The following is a 20,040-nucleotide window of genomic DNA, read 5'->3' as shown; positions in this document are numbered from 1 at the left end:
CATTCTTCCACAACTGTCCGTAAATACACACGCACAGAGTGGGCTAGGCCGGCGCACCACCTCGCACCGCGCACACTTCGACCGGCAAACCAAGCAAGACAAAGGACTTCACCGAAGCCCAGCCCCGCCTAGCCCGTCACCCAACACCCGTCACCCCAAGCTACCTCCTAGATTGCCGCGTGCGCACTCCGCGATGGGGGAAGGGAGCGCCACGGGGCCTGCCCCCAAGCGGAAGTGAGGTCGGCACATGCGCAGTGGCGACAAGGAGGTCTTGGGCAAGTTAAGGGCCGGCCTGCGCGCGAGCTGGTTTACGGAAGTGGTGCTGCGGCAGCATGCTGGCAGAGTTGGGTTTAATCGGGACCATAGGCGAAGATGACGAGGTGCCGGTGGAGCCTGAGTCTGACTCCGCGGACGAGGAGGAGGAGGTATGAGCCTATCTGGGTTCGGGGCGCTGCGGCGCGCATTCATATTTCTGTTACTGCTTCCTTTCTCCATGCTTCTTCAGGCCCCTGCCCTCAACTCCTCGGCGGCCTCCTGCCAGACCGGCAAGTGTCCCTGGAAGGGGGCCCCAAGATCTTCTTCAGTTTGCTCGCCACTAACTTTTCATCACCTCCGCTCCGGTGCCGGCAGCGTGCTGTGTCGTCTTGGTGAACTCAGTGTCCATCACTGACCTCATGTTGAATCCACGCCCTGCGTAGTAGAGACCCAGGGGCGAGGCCAGGCCTAATTCCTGATCAGGGATTCGTTCATTAAGCCAGTATTTATTGAACACTTACGTGTGCTACACCTAGTGTTGAGCGTTCGGGACACAGCAGTGAACAAGATGGGCAAGGACACCATTCTCCTGAAGCTCATGTTGGGTGGGACGGTTACAGACTTTAAGCACTATGGCAGTTAAAAGAGGAATCGTGTCATGAAAAAGATGCTCAGCCTTGAAAGATCCAGCCTGGGTGTTTGCCCCATGGTGGCCTCATCTGCCTACAGACACCTCCACTTGAGTGACCCGGGGCCTCAACAAATTCAGCACCAAAGTTGAACTCTGGTCTCCCTCACCTTGCCAATCTGCTCCATCTCAAGCCAGAAACCTGGGTGTCAACCTTGACAGCTTCCTCCTCACCCCCCTCCAGTCTTGTGCAGGCTAGCTCAAGAATCTCTCTTAAGCTTCTCCCCCTTTCTCCAACCACACTGCTCCCACCGTAGTCCATGCTACTGAGACCTTGTGCTTGGGGACCTAGCATCCTAACATATTTGATCTCCAGCTCTTTTCTTGCCACCTCTCTTGCACCCTCTTCCCCCAGGGTGTTCTCTGCTTAGCAGCTAGAATCTTTTTATTTCTTGAATGTAAAACTATCATAAAATGATGACGCCAAAGTTGATATATGAAGTGCTATACAGCTATCGATAGTTAAACTGAGTAGCCAAGAAATGATATGCAATCATTACTACTAACAAAGTTTAGCGTGAGAGTTCTCATGAAATTATTTAACTCAAGTAAGGAAAAAAGTCAGCATAGCACTTTGTAGTTCTTGGAAGCCATAGTTCAGCCAGTCTTCCTTCCTTTCCAGTTTTCACATGTATGGGTTTTTGTTATTGATTAAAAAAAATTTTTTTTAATTTTAGAGAAAGCATGAGTGGGGGAGGGGGCAGAGGGAGAGAGAGAATCTTAAGAAGGCTCCATGCTCGGCACAGAGCCAGATGTAGGGCTTGATACAATGACCATGGGGTCATGACCTGAGCCAAAAGCAAGAGTCAGACGCTCAACTGACTGAGCCACTCAGGCGCCCCTTGTTACTGATTTCTAACTTAATTGAATTGCAGCAAGAGAAAATAATCTGTGTAATATTGATTCTTTGAAACTTTGAAGATTTCGGGGCACCTGGGTGGCTCAGTCAGTTAAGCGGCCGACTTCGGCTCAGGTCATGATCTCGCGGTCCGTGCTCTGTGCTGACAGCTCAGAGCCTGGAGCCTGTTTCAGATTCTGTGTCTCCCTCTCGCTGGCCCTCCCCTGTTCATGCTCTGTCTCTCTCTGTCTCAAAAATAAATAAAAACGTTAAAAAAAAAATTAAAAAAAAAAGAAACTTTGAAGATTTGCTTAAAAGCCTCCTATGTGATCAGTTTTTGTACCTATTCCATGTTTGTTCCGAATACACATTCTATAATGGTGGGTGCAGTGTTCTCTACATGTTCACTGGAAAGAAGCTTATTGTACTCTTCAGGTTTTCTACAGACACTTAATTTTTGTCTGCTTAACCTATCAGTTACTGAGAGAGCTGTGTTAAAATCTGCCACAGGGGCGCCTGGGTGGCGCAGTTGGTTAAGCGTCCGGCTTCAGCCAGGTCACGATCTTGCGGTCCGTGAGTTCGAGCCCCGCGTCAGGCTCTGGGCTGATGGCTCAGAGCCTGGAGCCTGTTTCCAATTCTGTGTCTCCCTCTCTCTCTGCCCCTCCCACATTCATGCTCTGTCGTCTCTCTCTGTCCCAAAAATAAATAAACGTTAAAAAAAAAAAATTAAAAAAAAAAAAAAAAATCTGCCACAATTGTAGATTCCTGTTCTATACTCTTTCATCTCAGTACCGTAGTCACTCTGTTTCTCCCTCTTCCCAGGGGCCCATTGTACTGGGCAGAAAGCAGAAAGCCTTGCAGAAGAACCGTAGTGCTGATTTCAACCCTGACTTTGTTTTCACTGAGAAGGAGGGGGCATACGATGGCAGCTGGGCCATGGCTGATGTCATGAGCCAGCTCAAGAAGAAGGTGAGAACTGACAGAGATAGGCAGTTCCAGGCCTGGTAGAGTTGGACAGTAGGTTTCGGAGTCTAGCCTGGACCTCACTGCCTTTTGCCACTTGCTTACATTCAACAGACACTGGAACTCTTGGAAATAAACACGTGGGGTGGGGAGAAGCAGTCACAAATAACCCATAGTCTTGACTAAAACAAATGTGTAAAATATTGCAAAATAGGTGTATTACAGACTAGTTACAAACACATGAATTGATCTACAGATGATCAGAATCTGTATCAGAAATATCTTATTTTTAATGTATCAGAAATATCTTATTTCCTTCATTAGGAAAGGCATTCTCTAAAAACATACTGAAAAGGGGAAAAAAATCACAAATAAATTCTGTCTGATTGGCATGGGGAAGGGTTTTTCTAAGTAGCATTCAGATACAAATGTGACCTCTCTTGGTAATTATATTGTTGTAAATAGTAAACACCTTCTAAAATATAGATGTTCTTGGTTCCAGGTCAGGATTTTTCACAGTTGACTATTTGTTATGTTTGTTGTTGTTCTTGTTGTGAATAATCTGCAGATTGATTAATCTGTCCAAGGACAGACAAGCCTTTTCTGTAGTAACATTTGAGACCCAACCCTCAGAGAAATCTTGCTTTGTCTCTTTCCCATATGTGTGTTTCTTTTTCATCTATTTTTATCAGCAGAGGGCAGCTACTACATTAGATGAGAAGATTGAGAAAGTTCGCAAGAAAAGGAAAACAGAGGTGAGAAAGCAGAGCAGGTACTTCTGTGTGTAGTTAAGCCCTGAGCTTTACCCTCAACACAACCCCACCATTTTTCTTTAAGTATGAACTGGAGAATGTCTGGTGCAGACAGGCTTCTCTTTGTCTGTGGTTAATATTCCTTAAGAATCCACATAGAGTTCTGCCCAGGCTGGAGAGCATGAGATTGCTCTTCAGAGGTTCTGGATTTCCTGAAGTTTTGTAGTTGCCTTGCTTTATTAAAATATTTTTTCCAGGATAAAGAAGCCAAGTCTGGGAAGTCAGAGAAGGAGAAGGAAGCAAAGGAGGGCTCTGAACTGGAGGAGCAGGAAGACCTTGAAGGGAAGGATGAGGAAGGCCCAGAAGATGAAGACTCAGAGACTGATTACTCATCAGCTGATGAGAACATCCTCACCAAAGCAGGTGGATGCTACAGAGGCGATGTCAGAATGGGGGACAAGAAGTTGGAAAGGGTCTGCCTTTCCTCTGTAGGATTTCCTATGTTCTTCTACACAGTTCCATTTAAGATCTCCTTGTTAAACTCCTTCTAGCTTCTCTTTTTTCTTGGGATTTTGTTATGGTTGTCGTACTTTGCAGGCAGACTGTACCCTTTTCCCCATCCCCAGCCCCACACAGCTGCTGGCACCTCTAAGATTCAGACCTATTTGGGGTGATAGGTCCCCCACATCCCACCTCAGATGGGCCCCGCCATGAAAAGGGTGCTCTGTAATTATTTCTTGCAGAAACGAGTGCTAAAATATGATAATACAGCACGGTGGTCTCTGGGACTTGCCCGGTTTGCTGCTTGGTGTCCTCACCTGTGAACCGAGGCTAATGACAGTAGCTCCCTCAGGCTGTTGGGTAGATTCAGTGAGGTGTCCACATAAAGCACTTAGGACCGCATCTAGCAGATTGTACATGCTCAGTAAGCACAAGCCCTGATTGTCAGGTCTGTTTTTCTCCACAGATACACTCAAAGTAAAGGAGCGGAAGAAGAAGAAAGGACAGGTGCGTATGAGCGTGGACAACAGTGTGCAGCTTATTTTTGCATCCTGACTGGATTTTTGAGGCCAGTTAGTTTTCTTAGGCCCATTTTGCTGAATTCTTGGTCCATCTTTTGATTTCCCGGTGTAGGAAGCGGGAGGATTTTTTGAAGATGCATCCCAGTATGATGAAAACCTCTCCTTCCAGGACATGAACCTTTCTCGCCCTCTTCTGAAGGTATTGGCTTCTTTTAGCAACCATGGGATTATTGCAGTCACTGGGCAATAAACTGGCCGTAAACTGGGCTCTTTGCCTCCCTGAATTCTGTTGTCCACACAACTGCCAAAGAACCCTCTTACACAAAAAGTTCCCTTTTGGCTTGTAAGGCTCTGCCCCTTCTGGTCCCCTCTGATATGTCTCCTCACTCTTTGGCCTCCTCACTGGCCCTCAGAAAGGTTAGGTGTCTTCTTCTCAAGGTCTTGGCACTTCCTGCTCCCTCTGCCTGGAAGATTTTTTCAGTAATCTTGTTGGGGTGCTCCTCACCTCTTTCAGGGTTCTACTCAGTGTCCTTTGCTCAGTGAGACATTCCCTGATCCTACTGTAAATTGTCCTCCTCCCAAACCCCCTTGTCTGCTGTAGTTTTCTCCATAGCATTTATCTCCATGTGGCATGTGTTTCTTTCTGGTCTTTTTTTTTCCTACCAGATTGTAAGATTGCCAAGGTGGGGTTTTTATTTCTTTGGTGTAGTGCTGTGTCCTCCATGCTTAGAACAGGCCTCCCACACAGTAGGCACTTGATAAATGCGGAATGAATGGGAGGGATTGAAGCAGTCACCACCTGCTTGTTTCATGTTGGGACTCCTCCTCCCCCTCCTGTGTGACCCTGTCTTTTCTGTTCAGGCCATTACAGCCATGGGCTTCAAGCAGCCCACCCCGATTCAGAAGGCATGCATACCTGTGGGTCTGTTGGGGAAGGATATCTGTGCCTGTGCAGCCACTGGGACAGGTAAGAGGAAGAGGCAGAAGGAGGGTGTTCAACCTGCAGCAAGGGTCTATGTTGATTTACCCAAGGGCCACCTTTGCTAAATATGCAAATATAGGGGCACCTGGGTGGCTCAGTCGGTTGAATGTCCAACTTCAGCTCAGGTCATGATCTCACGGTTCATGAGTTCGAGCCCCGTGTTGGGCTCACTGCTGTCAGCAAGGAGCCTGCTTTGGATCCTCTGTTCCCCTCTCTCTGCCCCTTCTCTCTCTCTCTCTGCCCCTCCCCTGCTCACATTCTCTCTCTCAAAAATGACTAAATATTAAAAATATATATATAAATATAAACTGTAATGCAGTAACACTGTATATTCTGTTTATTAATTTCCTTAAAAAAAAAACCTCAACATTATATTTTCTTATTTTTAAAAAATATTTATTTATTTATTTTGAGAGTGAGAGCAGGGGAGGGATAGAGAGAGACAGGGAGAGAAAGAATCCCAAGCAGGCTCCACTCTGTGAGATCCCGATGTGTGTCTCGACCCCAGGAACTGCAAGATCATGACCTGAGCCAAGATCAAGAGTCTGGTGCTTAATTGACTGAGCCACTCAGGCGCTCCTACATTTTCTTATTTTTTAAAATACTCTTCATTTTTAAAAAATGGTTGCATGGTATTCTATTATGTAACTATTTTTACTCTGCAATTAACTGCACTAATATACAAGGTTGTGATGAACACTCCTTTCATAAAATCTTCACTCCTGTGACTGGGGCTTATGTATAAATAACATGACCTTCACCAGACTCCCCTGAAATCTGTGTCCTGTGAATATCCTATTAGGGTATCTCTGTGACCATGACTTCTTGTCGCTGCTCTAATGGGAGTAAGGATTTTATAAAACATGTTCATCACGGTGTTTCATATCAGTACAGTTAATTATAGAGTAGAAATAGTCATGTGATAGAATATTATGCAACCATTAAAATAAACGTATTTAAAGAAACAGGAAATACATTTTTTTTTTTTTTTTAAGTAATGTCTACCCCCAACATGAGTCTCTTAACTCACGATCCTGAGATCAAGGGCTGCATGTTCTGCCAACTGAGCCAGCCAGGCACCGTTAACACGGTGCTTTTTTTAAACGGGGATTACTGAACAGAATATATAGTGTTATTGCCTTAAATTTGTCTTTTTATATTTCTGTCCGTTCAGAAGAATATTGGTAATATAGATACCATTATATTGGTGCTTTATCTCTGGCTGAATTGTGGGTGATTTTTATTATTTTCATATTTGTTTTTGTACTTCTCAGATTGTTTACATGGATGCTGTGGTTTAAAACCAGAAAAAAAAGCTTTATGAAAAACAAATTTGCTTCATTTCCTCCTGAACAGATACGTAGGTTTTCTGGGCTCAGGTGAATACCTGAATCTGGAAGGGACTGAAGCTCCCCTCACTGCTTTGCTGCTACCTTTTCCCACAGGTAAAACTGCTGCTTTTGCCCTCCCTGTCTTGGAGCGTCTGATCTACAAACCCCGCCAGGCTCCTGTCACCCGCGTGCTCGTGCTGGTTCCCACCCGAGAACTGGGCATCCAGGTGCACTCTGTAACCAAGCAGCTGGCTCAGTTCTGCAACATTACCACCTGCCTGGCTGTGGGTGAGTGTCTGGCTGTCCCTGAGAGACTGTGACGTGGTGGCGGGTGGGAAAGCCTTCCTACGATTAAACCCACTGAAAAAGCAGACGAGGTGTAGTCGAAGTAGATAGTGGGGGGGGGCTTAACTGAGACTTAACCAGCCTTAAAAAATGAAACTTCCAAGATTTGGGGCAAAAAAATTTTCTTGGTACTAAACCAATTTAGGATGTAATTTTTGGTTTGTATGAATAAAGAATCAAATATTTGGGGCAGAATATTTCTGATGATGTTATGTGATAACTGTTCTTTAACAGTTCCCTTCCCTGTGCAGGGGGAAGTCGGAGGTAATGTAGAAAGCATTAGTTTTCACAGCAGCTGCTTCTGTCAGTCCTTGTGTGTTTGAATCCACCTATTCTGAAGTGTCTTCCTGTCATCATCTTTTTTCACACTTAGCACGATTGTAATGTAATGATCTGCCTCTCCCAGTGTTTTTAAATCCACACGAGCAGGGCCTTTGCCAGTCTTGTCCTCTGCTCTTTCCCCTGCATCTGGGATGAGACATGGCAGGTGGCAGGGCCCAGTCAATACCGATGAACCACTGACTGAATTGACCACCTGTCGGGGGGGGGGGGGCTCTTCTCTGCAGGGGGCCTGGATGTGAAGTCTCAGGAAGCAGCTCTTAGGGCAGCGCCTGACATCCTCATCGCCACCCCAGGCCGGCTCATCGATCACCTCCACAACTGCCCTTCCTTCCACCTGAGCAGTATCGAGGTGCTCATCCTGGATGAGGCTGACAGGTACACCTGGAATGGTGAGGCCCCAGGTGCTCTGAGGTCCTGTGGCCACCACATTATTCTGCATGGATCTTGCCATAGCCATGTGTGCGATGCCAGTTTAGCTGCTCACATTTGGACCTCTTCCTCATTAGCCTGGATTATTTTGCTTTTTTTCTCTCTCTATAATGTGACAGTGAAGAGGGAGGATAGATCAGATTCTGGCTTTGCCACTTCCTGAGATTTGGAAATATAAGTGAGGGATAAGAATAAATACCCACCAAGGGGCGCCTGGGTGCCTCAGTCAGTTGAGCGTCCGACTTCGGCTCAGGTCAAGGTCTCACGGTTCGTGGGTTTGAGAACCTCGTGGGGCTCTGTGCTGACAGCTCAGAGCCTGGAGTTCGCTTTGGATTCTGTCTCCTCTCTGCCCCTCCCCTGCTCATGCGGTTTCTCTCTCTCTCTCTCTCTCTCTCTCAAGAATAAATAAAAACATTAAAACAAAATTTAAGAATAATACCCTCCTCATGGTGTTGAGGATTCAAGGAGTAATACAGGTGAAGTGGCAGGTGCACGGTGAGGATTCAACAGTCTGTTACTGAGATAGGGGACCCCCTCCCTCCTTCCTTTCTCTCTCTCTCTCTCTCTCTCTCTCTCTCTCTCTTTCTCTCTCTTTCTCTCTCTCTCCCCCTCTCTCCCTCCCTCCCTTTCTCTCATATGGCTCCCATCTGCTTACCTCTTTCCTTCATGACCAAACAGAATGAACCTCAACGAACCGGACTAATGATTGAGGTGGAGGCAGGGGAATGAGGCGCCTGTTCAGGTTTCCTCTCCAGTTGAAGCATCTCCAAACTAAGCAGGTCCTGAACTGAACTTCTGACCCCATATGCCCCTTCCTCTCTCTTCCCATCTCAGTGCTTGGCAGGCCTGTCTTCCAGTTGTCCTGGGAAGAATTCTTCGCATCATCTGTGTCCTCATCGTCCACCCACAAAGCAGCCATTGGGAAGTCCTGTCAGCCCATGAAGGGGCTTCTGCACTTGCTGTCCTCTCAGCTTGGACTGAACCTTTAGTTCCTCAGGTTTCTGTTCCAGCTGTTACTTACTGGAAGAGCCTTTGCTGGCCCCTCTAACACTTCTGTCTTCCATTCTCTGAGGCGTTACACCTTTCCTACCTCCTACATTGTCACCCGAATGGTTCCGTGGTGGTTGTGTCCCTCCTCTCCCCTGGAACATATTTGTGAAGAGCTTGTTGCTCTATGTCCAGGATTGTGTCTGGTATCTAGCAGATGCTTGGTAAGTGTTTATTGAATAATGGATTAAATCCCCCTGAGCAAATGAACCATTCTTGAGTCCTGAGGGAGATAAAGGAGATCTTTCTAAGCAAAGGGAACATGATCTGATTTAGGTTTTGAAGGGGAAGGGAATTGTATTAAAAAGTGTTAATGTCTAGAGGCGCCTGGGTGGCTCAGTCAGTTAAAACGTCTGAGTCTTGATTTTGGCTCAGGTCATGATCTTGCAGTTTATGAGTTTGAGCCCTGCGGTAGGCTCTGTGCTGACAGTGCAGTGCCTGCTTGGGATTCTCTCTCTCTCTCTCTCTCTCTCTCTCTCTCTCTCTCTCTCTCTTCCCCCTCCCTCCCTCCCCCCCTTCCCCCGCCCTCCCCTGCTCTCGTGCGTGCACACACTCTGTGTCTCTCTCTCAAAATAAATAAATGTTAAAAAAGTTTTTTTAAATGTTAATGTCCCAGAAGACCAAGAAGACCAGAATGCCTTTATTAAGGCAACCAAGGACCATGACAGCTAAATGTGGTACCTGATCCTTGACTGGAGCCTGAGCTGGAGGGAGAAACACTGTAGAGGATTTGGTCAGTTGAACAAATTGGAGTTAATGTAATCCTATACTGATTAATATTATCTACAAGAAGAAAAAGGTTCCTTTACAGTGAAGAGAACTGGCAGGTCCCACCTTAATCATGTGATCAAACTCACGTCAGTGACTGTCTGTCTCCAGATGGAGAGGGAGGTGCACAGCCGCATCCCTGCACGTTCTCGCAGCAATGAGTTATTGAATCAGGTCACTGGGAAATAATCAGACAAAGACAGAATGTGAAAAAGCTTGAGGAGACTTTTCTGGATGAAGGGAGACCAAAGAAACATGACAGCCAATGCAGTGTAGGAACTTTGGTTCCTGAACTGAAAACATAAAAAGACAGCTATAAAATGACATTTTGGAGATAGTTAGGGATATTTCAATATGGACTGTAGTTTAGACACTACTCAAACACTTCAACGTTTTGGGTGTGATAACGACATTATGATTATGTAGGAGAAGGTCCTTAGGGATTGTGCACTGAGATAGTTAGGGTCAAGGTGTGGTGATGTCTGCAACTTATAAATAGCTCTGCAAAAAAAAAAAAAAGATAAAAACAAACATGGCCAGATGATAGTTCTTAGTGAATCTTGGTGAACGGCTAAACCAACAGTACTAATTCATAAGTCAATAAATGAGCCTGCAACGTAACCAGTTACAACATCACTGCAACAGATGCAAGCTCAGTCCATTTCTCTTGATTCCTTCTCCCTGCGTATCAGGATGCTGGACGAGTACTTTGAGGAACAGATGAAGGAGATCATCCGGATGTGTTCCCACCACCGCCAGACGATGCTTTTCTCAGCCACTATGACGGACGAGGTGGGCCTCAGGAATTCTGCTGGGGTGAACGGAGGGGTGCAGAGGACCCTGCCTGGGCTGCAGCGGGGGGCCTGGGGCAAACATGGCTTGCCTCCACTGCCTCCTCCTCTCCCCACCTCCCTGCCTCCTGGCAGGCCAGTGAGCATTCCTGTCTTTGTGCTGGGCAGGTAAAAGATCTGGCTTCTGTCTCCTTGAAGAATCCCGTCCGAATATTTGTGAACAGCAACACGGATGTGGCCCCCTTCCTGAGGCAGGAGTTTGTCCGGATCCGGCCGAATCGGGAAGGGGACCGGGAAGCCATCGTGGCAGGTGAAAGCCCAGGGTGCCAGATTCCCTTGGCCTTGTGGGTGGCACACTCTAGCGGTGGGGTGTTTCCTGACACCTCCTCTCTCAGGATCCCCAGACCTGTTGCATGGTACTTGTTTATTTATTTGCTCTGCCACGTGGGCCACAGGTCCTTCCTCCCCTTTTTCTGTCACCTCACCTCTTTCCTGCTGTCCAGTCCTCTTTCGGTCCTGCTGAATACATAGCTATTTCCCCCACCACCACCCCTCTGGCCCTCGGTTCAAGCTACTGCCTCTCTTGCCTGAATTGTTGGCAGTGGCCTTGTACTTGGCTCCTACTCCCACTCTTGTTCCTTGGTAACCCTTTCTCCACACTGCTGATCATTTAAAGTGATCATTTACTAGTGAACATTTGCTCACGTTACCTCCCTATTTACAACCCTCTGGTGTCTCCCCATTGCACTTAGACCACAATCTATACTCCCTAGCAAGTCCCGTATGGCCCTCTGGGACCTGGCCCCTGCCTGCCTGGAGTCCTCAGTCTTGGTGCCTTTGCTCATGATGCCCAGCCATGCTCTCCTGCTTTCGTTGAAACCAAGTTTGTCTTGCCTCGGGGCCTTTACATTTGCTCTTTCCTCTGCCTGAAATCTTCCCCCAAATCTTGTACTTTGTCATTCAGCTTAGTATCACCTCTTTAGAGAGGCCAGCCCTAAAGCTGCCTCCCTGTCTTGCTTTCACTCTCCCACAGCATTTATCACACTTGGGAATTGGCTTCTCTTCTCTGCCCTGGAACGTGAGCCTGTCTTCTCCAGTGCCAGGCACAGCAGCCACTTCATAGGTGAGGGAGTGGGGAGTATGTATTGGAGGTGGCTTCCAGCTCACTCTTCTCTCTTCTCCAGCTCTGTTGACAAGAACCTTCACTGACCACGTGATGCTGTTCACCCAGACCAAGAAGCAGGCCCACCGCATGCACATCCTCCTGGGGCTCATGGGGCTGCAGGTGGGCGAGCTCCATGGCAACCTGTCACAGACACAGCGGCTGGAGGCCCTCCGGTAAACTTCGGGGGCCTGAGGCTCCCCTCCATCCTTCAGAGAGGGCTCTCATTTGAAAGGGGGGAAATCCCACACAGAGGTTACGTTAGAGCAGTAGCATGGAATGCAGATAGCACGACTCCCTACTTCAAAGATTTTAGTTTCACTGCTGTAAGGTTGTCTCAGACACATTCAGAACTCCTTGTAGTCTCGCAGATGACACTCATGCCCTAGGATAGAGTGTGGGAACTGCTGAGGGGGCCACAGCAGGAAATTCTGATTTGGGAGGACATAGCATGTGTCTTGTTCTTTATAGGTTTTCCAGAGCAGTGGGCATACCTGGGTCTGATAGAATGAGATTTGGAATCAAAGCCAGCCACCATTTCCTCATCATTTACTTTGCTGTGCCCTTGCCCTTTGTTTTTCCATGTGTTTTCTTGTTTAATTCTCATAGAATGGAGTCATGCTGGTAGGCAGGGAGAAACCTTTAGAATTCTCCACCTATCCCCATAGATCATAGGCAGCTGAAAGTTATTTTTATAAAGAAAGGCTGTTTTGAACGCGGAAGACATTTGCATCTGCTACTTCCTATAATCTAGCTCTGTGGTTCCTGACTTTCGTATTTGTAGAGTTGGGGCTTATGGTGGTATAAACAAAACTACATTTGTTCTGTGTTACAGGATGTTTAAGGTGTTGTGTGAAGTATTAGATGGTCTGACGTTTAGGATCTTGTCCAGATGGTCACTCTGACCATCTATACTCTGCTGCTTGACTCCAAAGGGATTGGTGTTCTCTCTGCTGGCTCAGGCTCCTGCAAGCGTTTTTGGGCTTAAGTATCCAAGTGAACATCTGTTTGTGGCTATTTCCAGGCGCTTTAAGGACGAACAGATTGACATCCTTGTGGCCACAGATGTGGCAGCCCGTGGACTTGACATCGAGGGGGTCAAAACGGTGAGCAGCTCATATCTTCCTTGAACTTTTGGTGGGAGTCTTTGTGCCTCCTTGTGTCCCCTTTCCCTCCAACTCCCAGGTCTGACTTTGACCTTCCAGGTAATCAACTTCACGATGCCCAACACCATCAAGCATTATGTCCACCGAGTGGGGCGAACGGCGCGGGCTGGCAGGGCTGGGCGCTCAGTGTCTCTGGTGGGAGAAGAGGAGCGGAAAATGCTGAAGGAGATCGTAAAAGCCGCCAAAGCCCCTGTGAAGGCCCGGATACTTCCCCAAGGTGAGCAGGCACCACTGCAGCAGCTCAGGGTGGTTGGGGTGGGCAGGGCAGGGTCCTAGGTCAGACTCTGTGGGACAGAGCTGGGGGTAGAGGGTAATAGGTGAGAGCAGGTGCCTTGTGGTCAGGAGTCAGGTTTGAATCCCAGTCCTGCCCCTTCCTTGCTGAGTGATCCTGGGCCGGTCTCACCTTGCCTCTCTGGGCTTTGGTCTCTCTCTATGTGAAAGGGAACAATGACAGACTTGTGCCCTGAGTGCCCCACTGTTAGGTTATTTTCCATCTTTTGGGAAGAGAAGGCTTCATTTTGGGGTAAAATCCCTACTAATCACCCTCCTTCCTTTCACAGGGGGGCAGAGGGCAGCACTTCTATGTTTTAGATATCTTTCATGCTTTTCCTTCTCCTCTGTAGGGGTCATATAAAGCACATCCTTTCTAAAAATTGTTTTTTAAAGTTATAAAAATAATATATATTCAGTATTAGAAAACAGTAAGTGGAAGAGCTCACCGTTAGCATTTGGGCCACATCCTTTGAGACCTTTATTCCGTTCACGATGTCTTTTTCCTCTCGTTTTCATTTTCACGTCATTCATTCTGTCAGCTAACAGTTCCTGGGACTACCAAGTGCCTCGTGCTGTTTATTCTAGGTATCAGGGATATAGCAGAAAGCAAAACAGCTGAGACTCTGGTGGAAAAAAGACAATAAATCATAGATGTGATCTAGCATGACAGGAGGAGAGATGCTACTTTCGAAAGCTGTTTAGGAAAGGCCTCTGAACAGATGGCATTTGAGCTGAGTCCTGAATCAGGAGAACGAGGCAGCCGTGAGTGCTCTGGAGACTGTGTGCCCAGCAGAGGAAAACAGGGCAAAGCCTCTGAGGCAGCAGACTTGGTGTGCAAATTAAAGTGAAGGAAGAGCCAGAGGGCCCAGGGCACAGTGAGCAAGGTGGAGATAGGTGCTCAGAGAGGTAGGTAGGGGCCATGCTTAGGAGTTTGGATTATTCCAAGAGCAACAGGCTCTTGGGGGGGCGGGGGGGGCGGGGGCGGGGGAGGGGGTTGTTGTTAAGCAGAGAAATAACATGTAAAAAATCCCCATTTTCTATCGTCACTAAATACACATTTATATTGTTTTCATCAGTTATACAGTACTTATCCTCAGCTAAAAAATTGTTTTGTTCCCTTCCCTTGAGATGTCATCCTCAAGTTCCGGGACAAGATTGAGAAAATGGAGAAGGACGTGTATGCGGTTCTGCAGCTCGAGGCTGAGGAGAAAGAGTTGCAGCAGTCAGAAGTCCAGGTGTGGCCGCGTAGAGGGCTGTGGCCCGCAGTACAGTGCAGAAAGCCGACCACAGAGCAGAGCCCGCAGCCCCTGCCGGCTCTGCCCTTCCGAAATGCTGTGTCTGCCAAACGTTATCGGAGCCCCAGACATTTGCAGGCAGCGGCTTCTTGCAGCTGCCATGTTACGTATCCTCAGATGTAGGTTTCACAGCAGCCATCTTTTTGCTGTTTCCACAGATCAACACAGCAAAACGGCTCCTGGAGAAGGGGAAAGAGGTGCTGAACCACGAGCCTGAGAGGAGTTGGTTCCAGACCAAGGAAGAGAGAAAGAAGGAAAAAAGTATGTTGGAGAGGTCTCTCAAAAAGCTAACCACAGAATTATCTTGGAACCCAGCAATGCCATTGCTAGGTCTATTCCCAAAAGAACTGAGAACAGGGACTCAAATGGATACTTCTATGCCAGTATCCATTAAAGCATGATTCACAATAGCCAAGGGTTAGAAGCAACCTGTGTCTGTCAGCAGATGAACAGATACACAAAACGACAGTACGTGGTACAACCTGATACGTGCTGCAAGGGTGAACCTTGAATACATGCCAAGTGAAATGATCCATACGCAGAAGGACAGATATCTGTGATTCTGCTTATATGAGGTACCTAGAGAGGCAAATCCATAAATGCAGAAAGTAGAATAGAGATTACCAGGGGTTGTGGGGAGGGAGTTATTATTAATGGTTACAGAGCTTTCATTTGGGATGATGAAAGAGTTACAGAAACATCACGGTGATGGTTGTGCAACACTGTGAATGTAATTAGTGCTACTGAATTGTAGATGTAGAATGCATAAAAGGGCAAATTTTGTGTTCTGTCCTTTTTGCCACAATTTAAAAAAAGTAGGTCGGGAAGATATTTATATGTATTCCCTACACTCCCCCCTTTTTATCACACAAATGAATTCAGATTTTTCTACACCTAGTTTCTTTTCTTTCTCGTTTCTTTCTTTCTCTCTTTCATTTTATTTATTTTGACAAGAGGGGGGGGGGGCAGAGAGAAAGGGAGAAAAAGAGCCCAAGCAGGCTGTGTGCTGTCAGCACAGAGCATGACACGGGGCTCAAACCCACGAACTATGAAATCATGACCTGAGCCGAAACCAAGAGTCAGAACACTTAACCAACTGACACTTAACCACCCAGGTGCCCCATATGCCTTGCTTTTTCCACTTAATTTTGTAGCTTATATTTTATACAGGTACGTACCTAGTTAACTTTTTTTTTAATGGGTGCACGGTGTTCCATCACGTGGGTAGATTATAATTTATTTAATTAGTTTACTGTTGAGGGACACTGAGGTTGTTTATAATTTCTTGCTGTTGTAAACATGTAGTGAATAACTGTACAAATGCCCTTTCACAATTAAGCAAGTATATTTGATTTGCAGGATAAATCCCTGAAAGTGAAACTGTAGGTCAGAGGGTGTGTGTATTTATTATTTTGTTAGGGATTGCAAACTTACCCTGCTAAGAGGTTGTATCCGCAGTTTAAGAAATACCACCTGTATTTGATGGGACAAAAAATTAGAGTGTGTGTACGTTAAGTTTCTGTGTTAAAAATAGTTATATTGTGGAAAGGTCTGGGACTGTAAGTGAACCAAATCATCTTTCATAACAGGAGGTAGATAATGTCTCAAATGGGTTGAGGAATAGTGCAATAAGCATGTGATTTAGTGAGATTACCACTTGGTGGAGGTAACCACCAGGAAAGGACATGATTTGCTGCTTCTCATTTTTTTTTTTTGAACTCTTACATACCAATTTAAAATACGTGCACGTCTTTAAAAAAAGATACAAAAGGGGCGCCTGGGTGGCTCAGTCGGTTGAGCGTCCGACTTCAGCTCAGGTCATGAGCTCACGGTCCATGAGTTCGAGCCCCGCATCGGGCTCTGTGCTGACAGCTCAGAGCCTGGAGCCTGTTTCAGATTCTGTGCCTCCCTCTCTCTCTGACCCTCCCCAGTTCATGTTCTGTCTCTCTCTGTCTCAAAAATAAATAAACGTTAAGAGGGGAAAAAAAAAAAAAAAAAAAGTGCTTTTAAAAAAAAAAAAGTGCTTTAAAAAAAAAAAAAAGATACAAAAGAGTACTGGAAATCTCATGTTGTCTCCTCATCCTAGTTGCCAAGGCTCTGCAGGAGTTTGACTTGGCCTTAAGAGGAAAGAAGAAGAGGAAGAAGTTTATGAAGGATGCCAAGAAAAAGGGGGAGATGACAGTGAGTGGGTTTCCCTTCGGAGTTGAGTCCCGGCCCAGTGGCATGTGTCAGGGCTTCCTGGTCTGTTCCATACTCACATCATCCTTCTTTCCAGGCAGAAGAAAGGTCCCAGTTTGAAATCCTTAAGGCACAGATGTTTGCTGAGCGGCTGGCCAAGAGGAATCGCAGAGCCAAGAGGGCCCGAGCAATGCCGGAAGAGGAGCCAGCAAGAGTCCCCGGTAGGCAGATGGGACTGCCTGGTAGGAGGCTTCTCCCTGAAACTTGTACTTGTGGTCAGGGAGAAAATTGGAGGGATGATAAGACCCTGTAGTTTTTGAGTAATGAGTGTGCACCAGTGTGTACAGCTGTCCAGTTTTGGGTTCCCAAGTGGGGAAGTGACCCCATGATTAGTGGGGACAGCTAGGATTTGAACCCAGGCATTTCTGACTCTGGAGCCTATGTCCTTACAAACTGCTACTTGGAGGAGTGGGTCAGGGTAGAAAGAAGTGAAGTCAGTCTTTCAGCCCATTTCACATTTCAGTGGTTTTTACTTTGGGATTCTGCAGTCGTCTTTTGGAGTGGTTCTTCAGATGTGGCACTTCTGAATTCCTCATCTCTTTTTTGCTGGGACCTGATTGATGTCTTGTTTCCATGTCAGTAAATCACCAGACCAGAGCATTCACTGAATTTGGAACCATTACCCTGAGCTTAAGGATTGGATTTGGGAGCTTAGGCCAAAGAGGACATATGTAACCTGTTCTTTCTCTGCACAGCCAAGAAACAAAAGCAGCTGAAGAAATCTGTATTTGATGAAGAACTTACTAACACAAGCAAGAAGGCCTTGAAACAGTATCGAGCCGGGTAGAGTTTTAAGTCATCATGGGGTTCTTCATATTATGATTAAAGCTATACACCTTCTTCCTCCTTCTGTGCTCCCCAATTCCCATATACCTGTAGCTTTATAATACTTAATTTTAAGGGCTCTTGTCTGACACCTTCCCCCCTCCACAGCCCATCTCTGGATCCCAGAGTGAGAATAGGAGGAAAGAATTAAGGCCCTCCTACCTTGGAGGAGAAACAGCACATTTCTGGTTCAGAAATAGAATAGCAGAGGATCCCTTTTTACTCATAGGAATGTGTTATACACACCCCACCCCAGGATGGGGATAGATTAAGCTTCCCAAGTAGTTTATTTTTGTAAAACTAAAAAAAAAAAAATTTTTTTAAGTTTATTTTGAGGGAGGGAGAGCAAGCGAGCAAGGGAGGGGCAGAAAGAGAGAGGGAGAGAATCCCAAGCAGGCTCTGCGCTGTCAGCACAAAGCCTGATCTGGGGCTCAAACTCGTGAACCATGAGATCATGACCTGAGCCCAAACCAAGAGTTGGATGCTTGACTGAGCCAAGCCAGTGCTCCAGTTTTGTTTTGTTTTTTAAATGTTTATTTTAGTTTTTAAAAATGTTTAATTTTTGAGAGACAGAGTGCTGAGTGTGAGCAGGGGAGGGGCAGAGAGAGGGGGAGACACAGAATCCAAAACAGCTCCAGGCTCTGAGCTGTCAGCACAGAGCCCGATGCGAGGCTCGAACCCACAAACTGTGAGATCATGACCTGAGCTGAAGTCAGAAAGTCAGAGGCTTAACCAATTGAGCCACCCAGGTGCCCCAATTAGTTTTATATGCATGAGAAGGGAGTCTTTTTTTTGGAGCTGGGCCCTAAATTCCACAGTCCTATATTTAATCAGGGGAAAACACTACGTGTAGAACCTCAGGCCCTGAAAATGATGCATTAGTGATGCCTCATGTGGGAGCAGGCGGTAGGGGTTTTGGGACATCATCTGTCTTTCCAGCAGCCATTTCAGCATCTTACCTTCTTGAACCCACAGCCCCTCCTTTGAAGAAAGGAAACAGTTGGGCTTGCACCACCAAAGACGAGGAGGAAACTTTAAATCTAAATCCAGGTAATATTTGCAGTTTTGGAGGGCCAGAGGTTATGACTGGGATTGGAGAACAAACCTTTCATGGGAAAGCTCCACCTTGTTTCTGTCTTTGGGAGCTAGTCTTCACTCTGCTGATTTTCTTTGTAGGTACAAGAGGAGGAAGTAGCTGTGGTGGCCTGGAGTTCGTGGGGCAGCCCTTAGATCCCTTCCTTATGGGAAGTCATCCTGGCTTGGTCTCTTTTCTCCATTTGTAAAAAAAACTTTAAAAAATTTAGTGTGTCATTTGTACATTAAAAAAGAAAAAAAGGTTGGGAGTGGTGGTGATATGTAGAGCTATTTCCTAAGCATCCTTGTGAGTCAGCCAAGGCTCACTTCTTACTGATTAACTTTCACACAAAGAGTACCTGGTTGGCTCAGCTGAGGGAGCATGTGACTCTTGATCTCGGGGTTGGGAGTTTGAGCCCTATGTTGGGTATAGAGATTAAATAAAAATTAAAAAAAAAATTACAAGTTAAAAATGTGTGTACGTGTGTATATATAATATATACTACACACACACCCCCCCCCCCCCAAACAGAGGAAGTATATTTTGGGAGAGAATAAACCGATCTGAATTGTAGATTTTATTCCTGTCTCTTCCCTCAATATAGTCTACCCCATATACTTCCTATGCATCTTCTATGCTTATAGAGGAGTGGCTGTGGAGGATGTTCTTGCTAGAAGTTCTCTTGATGTGTCCTAAGACCTAAAAGCTATCATTTAGTGACCATCTGCCATGTACCAGACGTTCTGTGTACGGTGCACAGTCTCCTTAAATTGCCTACACCCTGTGAGCGAGGTAGTTAGCCCCATTTTGCAGATAAAGAAGCCAAGGGAGTAACTTTCCAGAGTTACACTGTTGGGAATTCAGGTTTTTGAAACCAGGGTCTACCTGAACCCATACTCTGACAGACTGTGCTGTGGAAGTGCTACTGGAGAGATGGAAGCTCAAAGGGACCGAAGGGATGAGTTAGCTCTTTGTTGCAAAAACCAGCTTTTACCCTGTAGAACAGAGGTTCTCATCCTTTCTCATAGTTTCCTTTGATAATGAGAGTGAAGGGATCCCCCTTAACAAAATTGTATGTTTGTACTCTGTCCTATATAATTTCAAGGAGTATACACTTCCCCACCACCAGCTCAAAAATTTTAATAGTTACCAGTAGCACAAACCCTTGACACTTTTAATAAGTGTGTTCGAAGCTATTCATTTAGGCTGCACCTAACAGTCACCAGCAGAGGGTTTCATTCCAGTAAATAATGGCACACATGCATGATGGAGTAGGGTTCAGGCTCCTCATATGTATATGCTTACAGAAAGGTCCCCAAGCTAAGTTGTTGGGTTAAAAAAAGCCAAGTGCAGAGCTGCGTACTTTTTTTTAAGAGTTACATACATTGCATATGTATAGCTTACCTCTGGGAGGACTCATGAAGCTGTTAACAGGGTTGCCTCTAGGGAAGCA

At 46.2% G+C, this 20,040-nt stretch overlaps 1 protein-coding gene across 2 annotated transcripts; it reads left to right on the top strand.

Moving 5' to 3' along the window:
* Positions 1–261: 261 nt before the first annotated feature.
* On the top strand, positions 262–18,850 carry DDX27 (DEAD-box helicase 27). 2 transcript variants are annotated; one of them, XM_047853706.1, is made up of 21 exons: positions 262–425; positions 2,604–2,750; positions 3,440–3,499; positions 3,754–3,919; positions 4,464–4,504; positions 4,631–4,717; positions 5,380–5,485; positions 6,946–7,119; positions 7,743–7,893; positions 10,455–10,554; positions 10,722–10,863; positions 11,738–11,891; positions 12,740–12,821; positions 12,921–13,098; positions 14,283–14,389; positions 14,608–14,710; positions 16,536–16,630; positions 16,725–16,848; positions 17,383–17,470; positions 18,488–18,562; positions 18,689–18,850. In XM_047853706.1, exons 1-21 carry the CDS (start codon positions 333–335, stop codon positions 18,705–18,707), a joined length of 2,292 nt encoding a protein of 763 aa, XP_047709662.1. In that variant the 5' UTR covers positions 262–332; the 3' UTR covers positions 18,708–18,850. The 2 variants fall into 2 exon arrangements, with proteins under 2 accessions (XP_047709662.1, XP_047709661.1); XM_047853705.1 differs by having other exon boundaries at positions 3,437–3,499.
* Positions 18,851–20,040: the final 1,190 nt, after the last annotated feature.

The sequence above is a fragment of the Prionailurus viverrinus genome, chromosome A3 (assembly GCF_022837055.1).
Source record: "Prionailurus viverrinus isolate Anna chromosome A3, UM_Priviv_1.0, whole genome shotgun sequence".
In the NCBI taxonomy this organism is placed as follows: Eukaryota; Metazoa; Chordata; class Mammalia; order Carnivora; family Felidae; genus Prionailurus; species Prionailurus viverrinus.
This window is presented reverse-complemented; position numbering and strand designations above follow the sequence as displayed.